The 17,118-nt window shown below is 35.9% G+C and overlaps 1 protein-coding gene across 2 annotated transcripts in view; it reads left to right on the plus strand.

Annotated features, from left to right (window-relative positions):
* Positions 1 to 17,118, plus strand: part of Unc5c (unc-5 netrin receptor C) — a 361,607-nt gene that overhangs the window by 201,497 nt on the left and 142,992 nt on the right. For both annotated transcript variants that reach the window (XM_036189838.1, XM_036189839.1), the window contains exon 2: positions 7,950 to 8,171. In XM_036189838.1, the coding sequence (XP_036045731.1) occupies positions 7,950 to 8,171 (222 nt within the window). The remainder of the gene's footprint in view (positions 1 to 7,949; positions 8,172 to 17,118) is intronic.

Below are 17,118 nucleotides of genomic sequence, written 5' to 3' on the forward strand. Positions count from 1 at the left end.
GAGACTTTTCTATAAATCCTTCCCATTAGTTAAATAGTAATGAAATCAGTCCCAAGCTTGTTTTCTTATTTGTCTGTCAATTGCTGTGGATATCGCTCTGTGTGCTGTGAATATGTTGCTTCAATTGGTTGATAAATAAAATGCTGATTGGCCAGTAGCCAGGCAGGAAATATAGGCAGGATAAGCAGAGAAGGAGAATTCTGGGAAGAGGAAGGCTGAGTCAGGAGATGCCATTTCACCATCCAGGGAGTAGCATGTAATGGCACACAGGTAAAGCCACAGAAATGTGGTAACATAGTTTAACAGAAATGGACTGAGTTTAAGTGTAAGAGGCAGTCAGTAGTAAGCCTGAGCTAATGGCCATGCAGTTTTCATTAGTATAAGCCTCTGTATGTTTACTTGGGAGATGTGAGTAGGAGAGATTTGTCCCAACACCAACAGGCCAGGGCACAGGAAAACTTCTGACTACCATCAATGATTAATAGAGTTTTATAAAGTTATTTTTAAACTATTTAAGCATTTTATTTATTTGTTCATCTTTTTAATTTGTTTTGTGTTTATGAGTATTTTGCCTTCATGTATGTCTGTGCACCGTGCATTTGATTGGTGACAGCAGAGGTCGGGAGAGGGCATTGTATCCTGTAGTTAGAGCTGGTTGTGAGTCACCATGTGGTTACTTGTACTCCTCTGGCAAATCAGCCAGTGGTCTTACTGCTGAGCCATCTCTCCAGACCCAGTTTTTATAATATTCTTATTTGTGCTCTTATTTATTTTCAACTGCCTATGGTTCACAATAAAAGTATAGGACTTCTAATGCTAACCACTAGAAGGGAGTAAGAAAACGGCAGGCATTTCCAATGATTCGTTGGAGAGGACCATACACATTAGCAATTCATTCTGATAGGCTAAAATCAAGAATTTAAAGGAGAAAATAAAGCACTAATGGATTATTATTTAATTATAAATATGGTATTTGCATAACAAGACTAATAAAATACTTCTATGTTATTCAGATTACCATAAAAAATTATCTTCTTTCATGTGATTTCTATTTCTGTAAATAAGATGTCATTTAAAGATAAAGTAGATAAAGTACAGCTCCAGCCACAACAGCTAGGACTGAACATATGGAAAATGATCATCAAATATAAATTCCTAAACAAAATATGAAGACAGTAGTAAACTATGTTAGTTCAGAGTTAGAGGTCATGGAACTGAGGGATTTGGGACAGAATTAAAAGAAAAGTGAAATGAAGCTGGAAATAAGTAAATCAAATTGAAATACTTGCAAATACCATAGTCTTCAAATATGGGTTTTAATGGAGACATGGAGTAATTTTTAATGGAGTCAGTGCTCTTGGTTTTGAAAGTTGTATTGAATGAAGCATCCTAAGGTATTCTAGGCTGACACTATTTTTTACATGAGAGTTATCCAGTGTCTATAGCTCTGAATTTGGGCAAAAGCTCAAAAGTCATACCAAACATATATATATATGTTTGCACCAGCTGTAGTGGATTTGAAAAGTCTTCAAATGAAAGACAAACATTCCCCATCAACCTCTCGACATTTTCTCTCCAGAAGTAATGACCTCCAGTGCCTGCAAATGACAGCTGCAGAGCTTTTCCTCATGGATCCTTGGACCTGGCAGAGCGGTCTCTTCCATACACACGTGCACACCTCCCTTTCTGTTGACAGACAAAACATATAAAAATTAGCCAACATTTGCTTTATTTACTTAGCTCAACACATAGAAATATGAATCCTTGTTTTTATTGACTAAACAGTATGCCTGTGATTGGATATTTCAGAAAACTATTGAACAGTCCTTCATTTGGAGGTTGGTTATGCTCAATCTCATGCAAATAAGTTCAAATACCTTTTGTTGTAATATATTGTGTGAGTTTTAAATAAACATTACTTAAGTGAATATATTCATACATGTGTATGCAAATTTTATGTCACTGTCTACAATGTGGTTTGAAATGAGTCATGCAGCCTATTCAAAAATACATATTTTCAAATCCTTTTGACTCTGAAGTCTATTTGTTCTCTCAATATTCTAATGTAAATGTGCCTTCATTAACCCCTCATCATTCAAATTTCTTAGCTGAACTGTTCAGAAAAAGAAACTGGCCACTTTCTTATCTTATATTTGGTAAATTATATGGAGAACAAAAGAGTTCTTTAAATTTTTTGTTCAGGTGCACAATAGAACTTACATAAAAGAGGTAGTAAGCAAGGGAACAAGAGGAGTTCATAAAATGAAAGCCAGAGATCAGGAGAACTGACCTGAAGCATAAGAGAGCCCTTCTGTTTCAGAAGTAGCTGAATGTCAACTAGCATGTTAACTTTGTATCACACTCAGTAATAGAAAAATGTGGTTTGAAATTATTTCTCTGGAATTAAAAGGTTTTCTTTTAAAGTTAGAAATATTCAGTAGATTCAAAATATGTAATACATTCAAGGCATTATTGATCCAACTATTTGAATTTAAAGGATGAATCCAGTGATAAGTTTTTGATATGTAGACCATAGCCTTTGTCTTCCAAAGGATATTTCAATCAAAATAATAAAAATAGCCTAGAGTCTTATTCAAACAGTTAATTCCAGCTGCTTTTTTTTGATAATATATCATACATTATCTCTCTGATGGATGGGTGGCCAAATGCAGATAAAATTAGCTTTTCAGTCATTCATTTTAAATTGCTCTCAAGTTCTTTGGAAGCAAATTCCATTTTAGAAGAATATGCTTCAAGTCTCAGACAAAGAGATAATGGTCCTATATTTTATGCTATGAGCAATAACAGTTTAAGTCTTGTGATTCAGAAATGTAGAAACTTATGTATTGAGTTGATGAAAATTAGGGCTTGATATAGCAATAAAAACCAGCAACCTAAAGCTTCCAAGATTGATGTTCATAGCATAATATTTTCCTGTCAAGAATTAGGTATAATGAAAGTCTATAAAGATAATACATGGTGCAAAGCTTTCCCCTCTTGTATATAAATGAAAAAGCCAAAACCTGTGTGAAATAATAGAAGCAGAAATGCTAAGATTTAGTAATACCCAGATAAAAATGGCACTGCTGTTGGAATGCCATTATTGAGTAATGGTAGAAAGTGGAAAATTAAGTCAAATGTTAGAAAAAAAATGAATATAATGCTGTATCCACAGAAAAAGGCATGTCTAGCTTTAAGTTGAAGCTGAATTTACCATATAGAAGGGAAATTACCATAAGAATTTTACTTTGTTAATATTAATAAACTACTCATAAAACCTTATCTAAAAATTTCATTATTCAAGTTATTTTGCTCAAATTAGTGCATTTAATTTCAAGTTGAAGTATACATTTTATAAAAAGTAATAACTTAGAATAATTTAAGCATGTTGCCCAAGATAAGTTCAAGTCTAAAGCTGTGTTTAAAAACTGGATTCCTATTGTCACCCTGATACATCCTCCAAATCTTTAGCTATGAAGTAGTGAGGGAATGTAATTACTGATCTCTCTGTAGGGTGAAAACTCAAGGTTTTTCTTTCATAGCTTCAGGTTTTATGATCAGACCTTAATAGTATGTGAAAGCTGGTTGTTTGTATAGTAAAATCCAAAGGGCACTAAGAAGTAGTCTCAGTTAGTAGTCTATCAGTTCAGAGCAGAGCTGGCCTATTGTTCCTGCAGGAATGGCCTCTGCATGGCATGGGTGCTCTTACCAAGGAAACAGGTAGAGATCACAAGGGAAGGCTGTGCATAGATTGCCACACATGTTCTCTGCAAGGAACTGACCCTAGGTTTCTCAGTCTAAACTTGCATGTCTTCTAGAAAATACCCCATATAGCTTAAAGATATGTGAAATCTCCAATAAGTTTTAGCATGAAAGTTCACTAGGAATGGTGTCGTGTCTGTTCAGATGCTGGGGAGCAGAGTGCCCAGTTTATTTCATCTGTATGTAAGATTGGATTCTTTTTCTTTATTAAGAATTTTTTAATTAATTTTACATGCCAAACACACATCCACCTTTTCCCTCCTCCCACCCCTCCAGACTCCCACCGCCAAATTCACCCCCATTCTCTCCTACAAGAAGGTGAGACCTCTCAAGGGGAGTCAGCAGAGCCTGGTACATTCAGTAGAGGCAGTCCCAAGCCCCTTCCCTTGCCTCAGGGCTCTGCGAGGTGTCCCACCATAGGTAGTGGCCTCCAAAAAGCCAGCTTATGCACCAGGGATGGATCCTGATCTTACTGCCAGGGGCTCCCTTAAGCAGATCAAGCTACACAACTCTCTCACTTATGCAGAGGGCCTAGTCCAGTCCCATAGAGGCTCTGCAGATATTGGTCTAAATTTCATGAGTTCCCACTAGTTTGGTTTGGTTGTCTCTGTAGGTTTTCCCATCATGATCTTGATACCTCTTGCTCACAGAATCTCTCCTCTCTCTCTCTTCAACTGGATTCCTAGAGCTTGGGCTGGTATTTGGCTGTGGATCTCTGCATTTGCTTCCATCAGTTACTGGAGAAAGGCTCTGTGATGACAGCTAGGATATTCACCGAAATGACTACTGAAACTGGGTGCTAGAGAAGTTCCCAGAAATTGACAAGGATGACCCCAGCTTAGACTACTAGCAATACTGGAGAGGACTGGATTCTTAGGAAATGTGTTCTGTGGTGTCTTCAGGAACCAGGTCCTCATTTGATTTTTTTTTCTGCCAATCTCTCAGATATCTTCATATATTTTAAGTAGGATCTTTGAATTTTTGTTCTGTAGTAGCAAATGCAAATTATACAGCAAGTCCTATGTGTGTTCCCAGAACCCACATTAGGCATCTCACAACCACCTGTTACTCCAGTTTCCAGGAATATGGTACCCTCTGGCTACCATAGGTGTGCACATAAACGCCTGCCAGCACACATATATACATAAAATTTTGAAAAACGTGAAAATGAAAACAATAAAATCTTCATTTTCAAGTGATTTCTACTCTAGTATTAAAGATCAGTTGTGTTTTAATCATTTCAAGATTATTAATAGCTGCTTTAAACTCGTTGGTATAAAACCTAGAACTATAGGAATCACCCTGTTTCTCTTGTCATATTTATCCCAGTACAGATATCTACTAACGCAAGTTCTTGGATTTTTTTAGCCAATTATCATATCTACATTTGTACTGAGTATTAGAAGTAAGACATAATGTATAATGTGATTTCTTCTAGGCTATAAATTTGAATTTACAATATGGACACCATAAGAAATATTAAGCTAATAGACTATTGTTTGCTAAGTCAACTCTCTAGAGGAACACAGATGAATTTTGTGGAAATGATAATTATATATAATAGAAACACAAGTTTCATCAAATGAAGAAAACATTTCTAAAGATAGGGGTGATTTCTTATTATATTTCATTTTGTGTTAACAAGCAACTTGACAACTCAATACTATGCTAAGACATGGGCTAATTTCTTTCACTAGTAATGTTCATATTATGGTAAATCTCAAAATTAAGGAAATGCCCAATTAATTTGCTCATATGTGTTCTAGATATTTACTAAATAATCACTTTTCTTGCAGGCATTTTACTGAGCTTTTTTTTTTTTTTGGCTTGAAAGTAAAGTATGTCTGGGATTTTTCTGATCTTCCATTATTATCCATTTTCTGAGTAGTTGCAATAAAATAATAAGACTAAAAGAGGTGCATGTTTTTGCATAGGTGATATAACTGATTTTTAGTGTCTCTATGAATTTTTTCTATCAGATGGTAACATGCAAATACTTGTGCTACATTACCAAATAAAATTTATGTGTATTATTAGCTAGTACTTTATAATCAGTTCTTTTAAAGGAACAAGCTTCACTCAGCTGAAACATATTTTATCTTTAACATACTTGAGTAAATGTGTAGTTTTAACTACACTTCCATGTTTATGTGTGTGCAAACACAATCCAAGAAGAAAGTGAAATAAACTAGCATCACTGTCTTGTTTGCTTTCATGAATAATAACAAAACAAGAGCTATGCTTCAGGAGAATTTGAGTGTGGCATTTTGTACAGCTGTATTGATTATCAGCCTAGTACATCCTCATATATAAAATGAAGTACTCTGGAAGATGACAGAAAGATTGGGTAAGGCATTCAAGGCATCAGATTTGTGCAGACGGACTTGTCAATAGTTCAGTTCCTCGGCCCTTTGCTTTTCTGGCTCCCTTTATTTGATCAGTCTTGAGTGGTCTTGCATATTGACTAGTAGAACTGAAATTGATATAAACAAGGCTATTCTTTAGAAAGCTGACAGTTTGTGTCCTTGTTTGTCAGCAGTGGAAAAACTAGAAATGATGCCTTGCCAGAATAAAGTATATCAAGGAGGTGAATTAAGAAAGAATACTTAGCTACAGCAGATATCATTGCCACAATGTCAGGAAATGACTATGGTAAAGCAGTTTCAAACCTGGCTTTTCCCGTGGTTCAAGTAAAGCCAATTTTTACCGCAAAACAGATTGGCAACGACTGGGTGTCATTACTATTTGAAAGCTATCCCATGACCTAGATGAAAAAAAGTCGCAGGCCAAATTTCTTAGTGGACAGATGTCCACTTCACCAGTGGCTAACTTCCAAAAATGGGGAAGCAATTGAATGCATAATATAATGAGTTTCAAGGTAATGTCTGAGCAGCCACTCTCTAAATACCAATATCATATCATTTGTATATTACTGCACAAGAGTACTTCCAGAAAAGTTGTAAAGTACATTTTTACCTTTGACCCATGAATTTTAACATGCAATATTAGCATATTTGTGGACTATTGATAGTTTGTTCTCTTCTGTCCCTCATAGGAAGATAATTATCAGGCATAACATATAACATAATGGAAAGACTCTTATCTTTTTATAAAAAGTTACTAAGTTTTATTAAAACAAACATATATAGCATTTTAAAACTTGGAATCATGTGGAATCCAAGTTAAGAAAGAGACTTCAAAGTGTACAAATATGTCCAGTGGTTTTGATGAGATTTATTCAGTGATATTGAAAGTCGGAGTGGGAGTAACACATTGAACAATGTTCAAAGCTATAAAAATGAGACTTACTAATGAGGAGGTGAAGAATTTTTCTACAAGTCATATAATACTTTGTAACATCTAAAATAAAATTTTAAAATTAGACCAGATAGTGTTTCTACCACGGCTACACCAGTAACCAGCTTGATGCTCATTCACATTTCCAGTGCTTAGACAATTTTGGTCTCCAAATAAGTCAGATATATCTTTTGAAACTAATGACAAATTTGAATCTGAAATTAGAGAACTTTAATTCCCATTTTTAGTATTTTTGCTCAGACCTTTGCAAAGGATTTAAAGTTTGCTGCAAGCCTTATGCCTCTAATATAAGTTGTTTCTTTTTGTTTCAGTTTTTATTTCTGACTGGCACCGTGCTTGCTTATGTGTCTGTGCACCACATGTGTAGAGGGCCCAGCAGAGGCCACAGAGATCTTCAGATTCTGGAGAACTGTACTTACAGATGGTTTAGTCACCATGTGGATGCTGAGAACTAAATCCAGGTGCTCTGGAGCAGCAACAAGTGCTTTTAGCCACTGATCCATCTCTCAGTCCCTTGTTCCAGTTCTTAATATTTATCCAGTATACTGGGAAGTACATAATACATCGTGAATATCTCAGTTTCTGTAGGCGACAAGACCCTGACCTTCATTTCCCAGCTTGCTACCTGCTCCCTATGCTTTCAGAATGACTTACTCTTCCTTTGGTTGAGTTTTGTCATATGTAGAAAATAGAATAATAATCCAAATTATTTACTGAGCAACCATTCAGTATTTCTTAATACTGTTTTGCACCTAGCAAGCATTCAAAAACTTCATTCTTATATAAGCCATTTTCTAAATAAAATAAAATAATAACTAAAAGGAAAGTTGCTATATTTTGACAATTTCTACTTTCCATTTCTTTACCAGATGATGACTTTTTTCATGAACTCCCAGAAACCTTTCCCTCTGACCCACCTGAGCCATTGCCACACTTCCTCATTGAGCCTGAAGAAGCTTACATCGTGAAGAACAAGCCTGTGAACCTGTATTGTAAAGCAAGCCCTGCCACCCAGATCTACTTCAAGTGCAACAGCGAATGGGTTCATCAGAAGGACCACGTAGTAGATGAGAGAGTAGACGAAACCTCTGGTGAGTCTGGGATTGTAGTTCAGGGTTCAGTTACTCCACTGTGCTGTAGTCATGATATGACTTCAGGTCGCAAAGCTGAAAATGCAGTTATTATCCTTTGGCAAAGAGCTTTGAATTAGCTTTAAGAATCAATGACCTTATTCTATACAATGCAAAGCAAGCCATGGAGAATAAATGCTTTATTATTATTGGACTACATGACTATTCAATAAGATACATAATGTGGAACCAATAGAGTGAATTAATGTTAAATGTCCTAGCAAATAATGTCTTTGAATTTCACTTGCATCGTAGTCAAAAAATAAATATTCTGAAAACCAAGAGTAGTATGTAAAGGGAACACATTGTGCTTGTTGATATCACTGTCCAATGTTGATCCATGTACATATTTTATATTATTTCATATAACATTTTAATTTATTCTTTGAATATTAGCTATCAATAAAACTTTCATAATGTAAATGTATTATTTCACTCTTACTAATGAAAATAGTTATGAATTCCCTTACATTTCTCTTAAATTAGAAAGATAGATACCTTTCTTCTGCGGCTTAATAACTCTTTTAACCAGTTAAAATTAGTTGATTATATAGGCATTGGAATAACAAAGTTGGAAGTTGGAAGGCAAAGAAAAAGATACACAAATATGTATTCCATTTCATTATTTAGAGTAAGTTTTTAGATTTTAGAGCTTGACATTACCACTACCACCAACATCATCATCACCATCACTATCATCATTTTGGCCATCTGTTGGTTGGTTGCTGGGTTTCACTAATGAAACAGCCAAACCTTTAAATTAAAACACAAAATCAAAAAACCTTAAAGGAAACCCTTATGAAATTGAATTAAAAAATATCACAAACAGAGCCAAGGAGAATATTTTTAAAAACTTATGGCAACATTGATGAATATGAGTCAAAGAGATAACTTAGTTACTATGTAAATGTCTTTTAAATTATATTTCAGAAAATATACCAGCACCCAAAAGAAAACCAACTGGTGTTTGATCATGAAGTTATAGGAAAATATGCTAATTATAAGTAAGCATCTAAGGAGATGTTATCTAGTTCAAAACATGGATTAAAGACCTTTTTAACTGGGGCACAAATTGAAATGCCAGTTTGAAAATAGCACCAATATTGAAATACATCTATACCCTTCCTGTAAGTAAATGAGTCTAGGGACTTCCTACAAGTAAAATTCTGTATATCACAAAGATTTGCCATTTGCAAGTTGTGCACTATGCCCTCTTGATTATGTTCATTCTTAGAATGAATTACTAAATTTATTTTTTTAATAGTGAAATTTTTCTACTTGCGAAGCTGTGCAAACTTCTCTCAGATAAAACTGAACACAAAATCCAAAACTCTGAACACAGCATTGCCATTGTGTATTACCACTGTGTAAAGAGGACACACATTTTCATATAACTGAAATATTCTGTATAAATGCATACCACATAGTTGACAGATACGAATCTAGGGTGATGAGGTGAGACTTTTATTGTTTGATTTTTTTCAGTCCTGTAAATGTATTGTTTTCATCATAAATAACGAAACCCTCTAATGAGCCCACACCACTTTATTACATTTCTTTCCAGATGTCATAAATCTTCAATCTGGACAACCTGTAGAAATGTCTTGGTATCTTGTGTTAGAGTTCCTTTGCCATCCTCCAAGAACAAAAGTTTGTTTTTGTTGTTTTTTGTTTGTTTTGTTTTATTTTGTTTTGTTTTTGTTTTTCGAGACAGGGTCTCTCTGTGTAGCTTTGGAACCTACCCTGGAACTCACTCTGTATCTTTGAACTCACAAAGATCTGCCTGCCGCTGCCTCCCGAGTGCTGGGATTAAAGGCATGTGCCATCACTGCCCAGCGGAAAATAGAATTCTTTATTGGTTTTCTTTCTTTGCTTGTGTGTTTCCCTAAAACTAGATTCACCTGTAACTTGTGTTCTCAGCCCCGTACTTTAACAATCTGATCTTATTATTTTGAGGGGACCATGGTGGTTTTTCTACAGCAAGAAATATTAGAATATATTGTCTTGAAATACATTGAAAAACAGAGAAATGTTCTTAGTATCTTAAAAAAAAATACTTGTTCTTAAATAGCATAACAGATTAAAATCATTGCAAATAGATTGATTTTTATAGATATTTCTTCCTTAGAACAAAATATGCAAACATTTTTCCTGGTAACTAAGAATAATTAATTGCATTCAACAAAGTCTCTAGCAAAGATACTTTCATTTTGAAAAACTAATAAACATTTCTAAGAACAGAACTCTTAAAATCTTTCACTTACTCCTAAAGACCCTCGCTACATTTTCTGTTTGCCTTTTCATCATTTAATCCAATTTACATTTCTTTCATATGCCTAAGAAACTGAAGGAAAGGCAGACTATGTTACATAGTTTACATTATTCAATATTCAGAAATTCTTGATCTGGTGATATAGTAATATATTCCTAGATACCCTTCAATAACACACTGAAATGTTTACTTATTTTGAGTTTGTGTATGTGAGTGTTTTGCCTGCATGTATATATGGGCACCACCTGCATGTATTGCCTATGTGGACCAGGAGAAGGAATCTGATCCTCTAGAACTGGAGTTACAAATAGCTGTGAGCTGCTGTGTGGGTGCCAAACCCAGGTTCTATGCAAAAGCATCCAGAGCCATTTCTGCAGCCTCCAAATCACATAGAAATGTTGGTCTGATCAAAATTCTGTGGTTATATTTTAAAGAAAGACTCAGGCTCAGCTGATTGCTTTCTATTTACTTGAAATCTTTTCAAATCTTGTTTCCATGGCACCTAAAACCCACCATGTGAAAGCAAATATTTTTCTTCCATGAAGACGCAAGGGAGTTAAGAAAGCCACTGTTGTTTTGAAATTTTAATAATCTCTGAGATTTTTCTCCTTTCATCTTTAATTATTCTCAAATTAGCTGAAAATGCTTGTAAGACCAATGTAATAACAATAAAAGGTGCCCTGGGCCTTACACTGAGCATTTTGTATGTCTTATGCTCATTAGGCATCCCATACATCTTACTTGAGGTGGTTTCTGGGGCATTTATTTTATGAATGAGGAAACTGAGGCTCAGTAGGAGAAAGAAGCTAATTTCCCCCACATTACACAATGAGGAGGAAACAGAAACCGGATGTCACCTCAGGACTCCTTTGGCTCTTGGCCGAATGGAGCAGCTATTGCAGCATGCCTGGAACTTGTAGGCTCCCTTTGACTAATGATGCTTTGGGGCTAGTCCCCATCAGCACCAGAAAGGCAGGTATTGTGTGCTCTTCATGCTTCCATACACCTTCCTTTCATTACATCACTCTTCTGCAAATAGTCCTTCGTAATGCTTCAATATAGTGGAATTAACTTGTGTTTGGGATTTGAGTTTATTTTAATCTCAAAGGTGTCTCTCTGGACAACTAGTGAACATGGAGCATTAACAGGGGAAAACAAAGCTAATACAGAGAATCTCCACTGAGCACCCAGTGAAGTAGTTTGCTTCTATTCCAAATCTCACCAAGGGCCAACTGCAGACACACTGGGTCCACCCAAGTCCTGAATAGTTCTTTCTCTTTGTGTGTTATTACTTCTGATACATTTCATCTTTTCATCAAGTACCAAAAACAGTAATGTCAGCTTTTTCCTTACTTTGTCAGACAATTAAACCATCAAATACTTCATTTTGCCCTGTTAGCCTTCTGGTTCTTGTTTTTGTATTTATTTATTTTTGAGATGGAGTCTTTCTATTTAGTCCATGCTAGCTTAGAACTTAGTATACAGCCCTGGGTGACTTGAACTCATGATTTGTCTTCCTCTGCCTCCCAGGTGCCAGAATTCTGAACTTCCTTCTACTGATGTGAAATCTTTGATCCTTTTTTCTTCTTCTTTTTTAATTTAAAATAATTTTTATTCATTTTACATACTAACCACAGATCTCCCTCTCAACCCTTCTCCCACTCCCCCACTGCCATCTATCCCCACCCCAGCCTACCCTCCATTCCCTCCTACAAAAGTGTAAGTCCTCCCATAGGGGGAGTCAGCAAAGCTTGGTACATTCAGCTGAGGCGGGTCCAAGCCCCTCCCCGCTGCATCAAGAGTGAGCAAAGTGTCCAATCATAGGTAATGGGATCCAGAAAGCCAGCACATGCACCAGGGATTGATCCCGATCACACTGCCCTGCAGGGGGTCCTTAAACAGACCCAACTACACAATTGTCTCCCATATGCAGAGGGTCTAGGATGGTCCCATGCAGGTTCCATGGCTGTAGGTCTAAAGTTCATGAGTTCCTATGAGCTTGGTTCAGTTGTTTCTGTAGATTTCCCAATCATGATCTTGACTGTCCCTCCCCCCTTACTTATAGAATCCCTCTTTCCTCTTTTCGACTGGACTCCTGGAGCTCAGCCTGGTGTTTGGCTGTGGATCTCTGCATCTGCTTCCATCAGTTAAGGGATGAAAGTTCTATGATGACAGTTAGGGTATTCATCAATTTGTTCACCAGTGTAGGTTAGTTCAGGCACCCTTACCACTATTGCTAGTAGTTTACTCTGGAATCATCCTTGTGGGTTCTTGGGAATTTCTCTAGCATCAGGTTTCTCCCTTACCTCATAATGTCTCCCTCTATCATGGCATCTCTTTCATTGCTCTCCCACTCTGTCCCTTCCTCAGCTCAACTATCTTGTTCCCTCATGTTCTCATTCCCCATCTCCTCCCCTTTATTGTGCCCCACCCCCCCATCATGCCCAGTTTACTCCTGGAGATCTCTTCTGTTTCCCCTTCCCAAGGTGATCCATGTGTCTCTCTTAGGCTTCTCCTTGTTTCCTAGCTCCTCTGGAACTGTAGATTGCAGTCTGATTAACCTTTGCTTTACATCTAGTATCCACTTATGAGTGAATGCAGGTCCTTATTTGGAGGAAAAATGAAGAACATGTTTCACTACAATTCAAAACCAGCTATTTTAAATTTTTACTTCTACCCATTGATCATAAGACTTTTCTATATATCAGTTAGATTACTTGAGTGCACACCTTCTTAGACTTGGCCTATCTCTTCAACAGTCTAATACCCAGGTCACTTTATTCCTAACACATAGCATAAAGTGATTGCTCTTTTAGAGAAGTCTAGAATGTGAGCCAGCAAGATGGCTTAGTGATAAAGGTGTTTGCTATGAAAACCTGGTGACATGCATTCTATCGTTTGAGGCCTCCTAAAAGTGTATGAGAAAAGTGACTCTACAAAGTTGGTCATTGACTTGCAAGTAAGTCAGGCATGTCGCCCCCACCACATATCATATATACACATTTGCGCATCCATACACACATAAACACTCATACTAATAAATAAAAATTTAAACAAAAATTAAAATATAGAATGCCTTTCCTTTGTCTACAGCATTAATCATGCAGTCCTGCAGAGACTTTATAAGTATTCTATCTAATCAGTTCCTCACCAAACTCCCTGGCTTCATCCTAATAGACTTTCTACCACATCTTCTATATGATAGGCCAGCTTGGTGTTTTCTCCTATATACGTTCATTGAATTACCTCAGAAGATGCTATTTTGTGAAATAAATAAATAAATAGAGAAGTAAATAAATAAATAAATAAATAAATAAATAAATAAATAAATAAAAGCAGTACAGTTGAGTGGTTTTTTAAGCTCTAAAATAATTGTATTCCTTTTCAGGGAAAAGTATAAAGTAATTTCAGTCAGCTTGAGTGGCTATGACAAAACACCATAGTTGAGTAGCTTATAACAATGGAAAGTTATTTCTCGGATCTGAAAACTAAGAAGACCAAGATAAAGTTGTGGAAAGACTGGAGATCTGTTGAGTACCAGGCTTCTCACAAATGGTACCTAACCCAGTTGTCACTTGTAAGAATAGCAGTCTCCTTCCTTAGAGTCACACAGTTGACCTAATCACCTCCCCAAAGCCCCCTTCCCCTCTTCAATCCCTTCCCCTGGGAACTGGGTTTCTATGCATACTTTTAGAGGAACTTGAATATACTTATGGTCTGTATAGATCATATATGAATTTCAGCATGTGAAATTCTTAGGAACAATCCACTGTTGATAAACTTTTTTACAATTGCGCAAATGAACTTTTATGAAAATGTCATGAGACCTTACTGCCACACTGGGAGATGATTGGGAACTGCTGCTGTGACATTGTCAAAGGGAACTGAGTGGGGTTGCATAAACTGTGTTAAATTGCACATGCTCTCTTAAGTTACAAATCCATGTCTTAGAATAAGGATTTCCACTTAGGAGAACTGTGGGAGTCATTTACTTCAGCTTAGGAATTTTTAGCATGCTCCAGGCTCATCATTAAATTGAGTGTAACAGATTTTCTATTATTTTGACTTCTTGGACTTACTATGTCATATGGAACTTCATGAAGTAAGTCTAGTCACATTCTATCCTCTGAGTAATCTTTAATACTTGAAAGAGATACTTGTCTCATACACTTTAACAATTTACATTTCCTCTTCAGTCAGAAGAGTGCACTCCATGAAATCAAGAGTGGTATCTATGACTTTTATTATTCCAGCTCCATGGTTACTTGATGTTGGATACTTAGGTTAGTAAATAAATGTTGAATGAATTATTCTTCAAATCAGTTTCCTGCCTCCTGACTCTGTCAAAATCCTTTTCATTTTTAAGAAGTTTACATAGGGGGGGTTGCACAGATGCATTGTAAGTGCATCTTTCTGTAAAAATGAAGCAAATATGTCTTCATTTCTCTCGTTTGTACTTATTCCATTTATATTTGCTCCTATATCTTAATTATATGAATAATAGCTTACTCTATAAGAAAGTATGAATGTTTAAGCATTTTGATGTACAAAATACGATTTATTGTAAATCTTATTTATATAAGAATTGTACATGTTTCAAGTATTTATCTATCAGTCAGTATATCTATCTATCATCTATCTATCTATCTATCTATCTATCTTTCTATCTATCTATCTATTTATCTACCTACATACCTATTATCTGCCTCTTAAGATACATTAGAATGACATTTTATCGTCCATTATTTGAAAAAATAACATCTTCAAAACTTAGACGCATAAGGCACCAAACACCAGAAATGGTCAATGAGTATCTAGTTGGGGAGAGTATAGCTACTTACCCTGCTAAATTTAGGTAACTGAAATTTAGTGAATGTTCTGATGGTGAAGTTATCTGTATTTTTCATAAATAGGAGATTTGATGAATACATCAAGCAGCTCAGTCTTCTGTGAGAAGAGTTAATTTGTATATCCAGTGTACACATCATGTTATTTGTCATTCTCCATAATCATTAACTCAGCCCTCATTAACAGAACAAACATTTTAAAAAGAATCCATGTGGGTTTTGTTTAGCTTTCTGTACATGATGCATAAAATGTGGAAGGTGTATTTGAACCTCATTCTGTGACTTTGTAAAGTTGAGTCATGGATATATGGCCTCTGCAAGCATAGAGATATCTATGTATAATATAGTTGCCTGCCAATGAAGGTAAATGATTTTGGAATATGTCAATTATTCATTTGATTTCCTTCTCAGAGGTACTCATTTCAGTACCAGAAATGAGCAGGGATTTTTCTTTGCATTATGAAGCTGGCCCAAGGGCTGGGTAAATCAAAATAGAAAATTGATAAGGCTCCATGTAGTAGAAGAGGGTTTTCCCACAGAGTCAATCTGTTAGCTTCACACGAGAATATTTGCCATAGTCATAAGAGAAAACCAGTTATCCTGAATTAGACACTTCTGCCTACTCTTTGCTTGTTACTGTTTACAGTTGATTAATCTTTATTTCACATTGATTGCAATCAGTCTTTAACACATGAGTTAACGTGGCTTACATAATCTCAACTGCAATTACAAAGATACAGTTCAGTCAAAGTCCCAGAACTGGAGTTTTAGTTGTTGATTTCTGCTTCCCTTTTATCACAAAGATAGGCCCCTGCTAGGCAGATGACTTGGGCTCCTATGCTGTGTACAAAGCTGGCCTCTGAACATACTGTTTTCTAAATCTACAAATAGAAGTGGGTGCCTGTTATATTTTAAATTACATGCTTGGACTATTTTTATTCACTTTTTATAATTCAAATATTTGCAAATATCAATCTGAAATTTTCAATATTATAAGCTCCGCCTGTATACTGACAAACCCCGACTAAAGTACATTTGTAGAACTATAATATTTCTATTGTCTAAATTACATACTACATAGAAAAAAAATTTTTCGGTTTCTTTCAAGACAAGGTTTCTCTGGGTAGTTTTGTCGCCTGTCCTGGCTCTCACTCTGTAGACCAGGCTGGCCTTGAATTCACAAAGATTTGCCTGGCTCTGTCTCCCAAGTGCTGTCATACATTTATTGGACAAATATGGCTACAACATGACTGTTAAGGTAAGGAAGCATGATATGTTTCAGTGCAATTTTAGTGAGCTGTGTTTTCTTAGAGAAAAAAAAATTTCTAAAATCATGTAGTGAGATTTTTTTTAACGCAATAAAAGCAATCTATCCTCAAATTAGCATTAAGAACAAGGACTTCTAGCAGTCAGTTTTTCTCTTTTCCCTAAGTTAAAGGCAATGATGAATATGATTCAATAAAGTATGCATGTATGTCAATATTTAACTGTATACATATTTGTGTGTGTGTGTGTGTGTGTGAGAGAGAGAGAGAGAGAGAGAGAGAGAGAGAGAGAGAGAGAGTTCCTAAATCCAGTGAAAAATCAAGTCCTGTACCTCATGCATACCCACAGGCTACAATAAGAAGCAGGTATCCAAGGACATCCTTCAATTAGGTTACTTGATACACAAACAGGGCTTTTGAGAACAACAGTAGAGATTTTGTTGCTATGGCAACGTTGACATTTGCCCAGTAACCATGCATCCACTGTCCCTTCCAGTTTAAAAGTGCCCACTTCAAATTGAGAA

This window comes from Onychomys torridus, chromosome 6 (genome assembly GCF_903995425.1).
Source record: "Onychomys torridus chromosome 6, mOncTor1.1, whole genome shotgun sequence".
NCBI classification, from domain to species: Eukaryota; Metazoa; Chordata; class Mammalia; order Rodentia; family Cricetidae; genus Onychomys; species Onychomys torridus.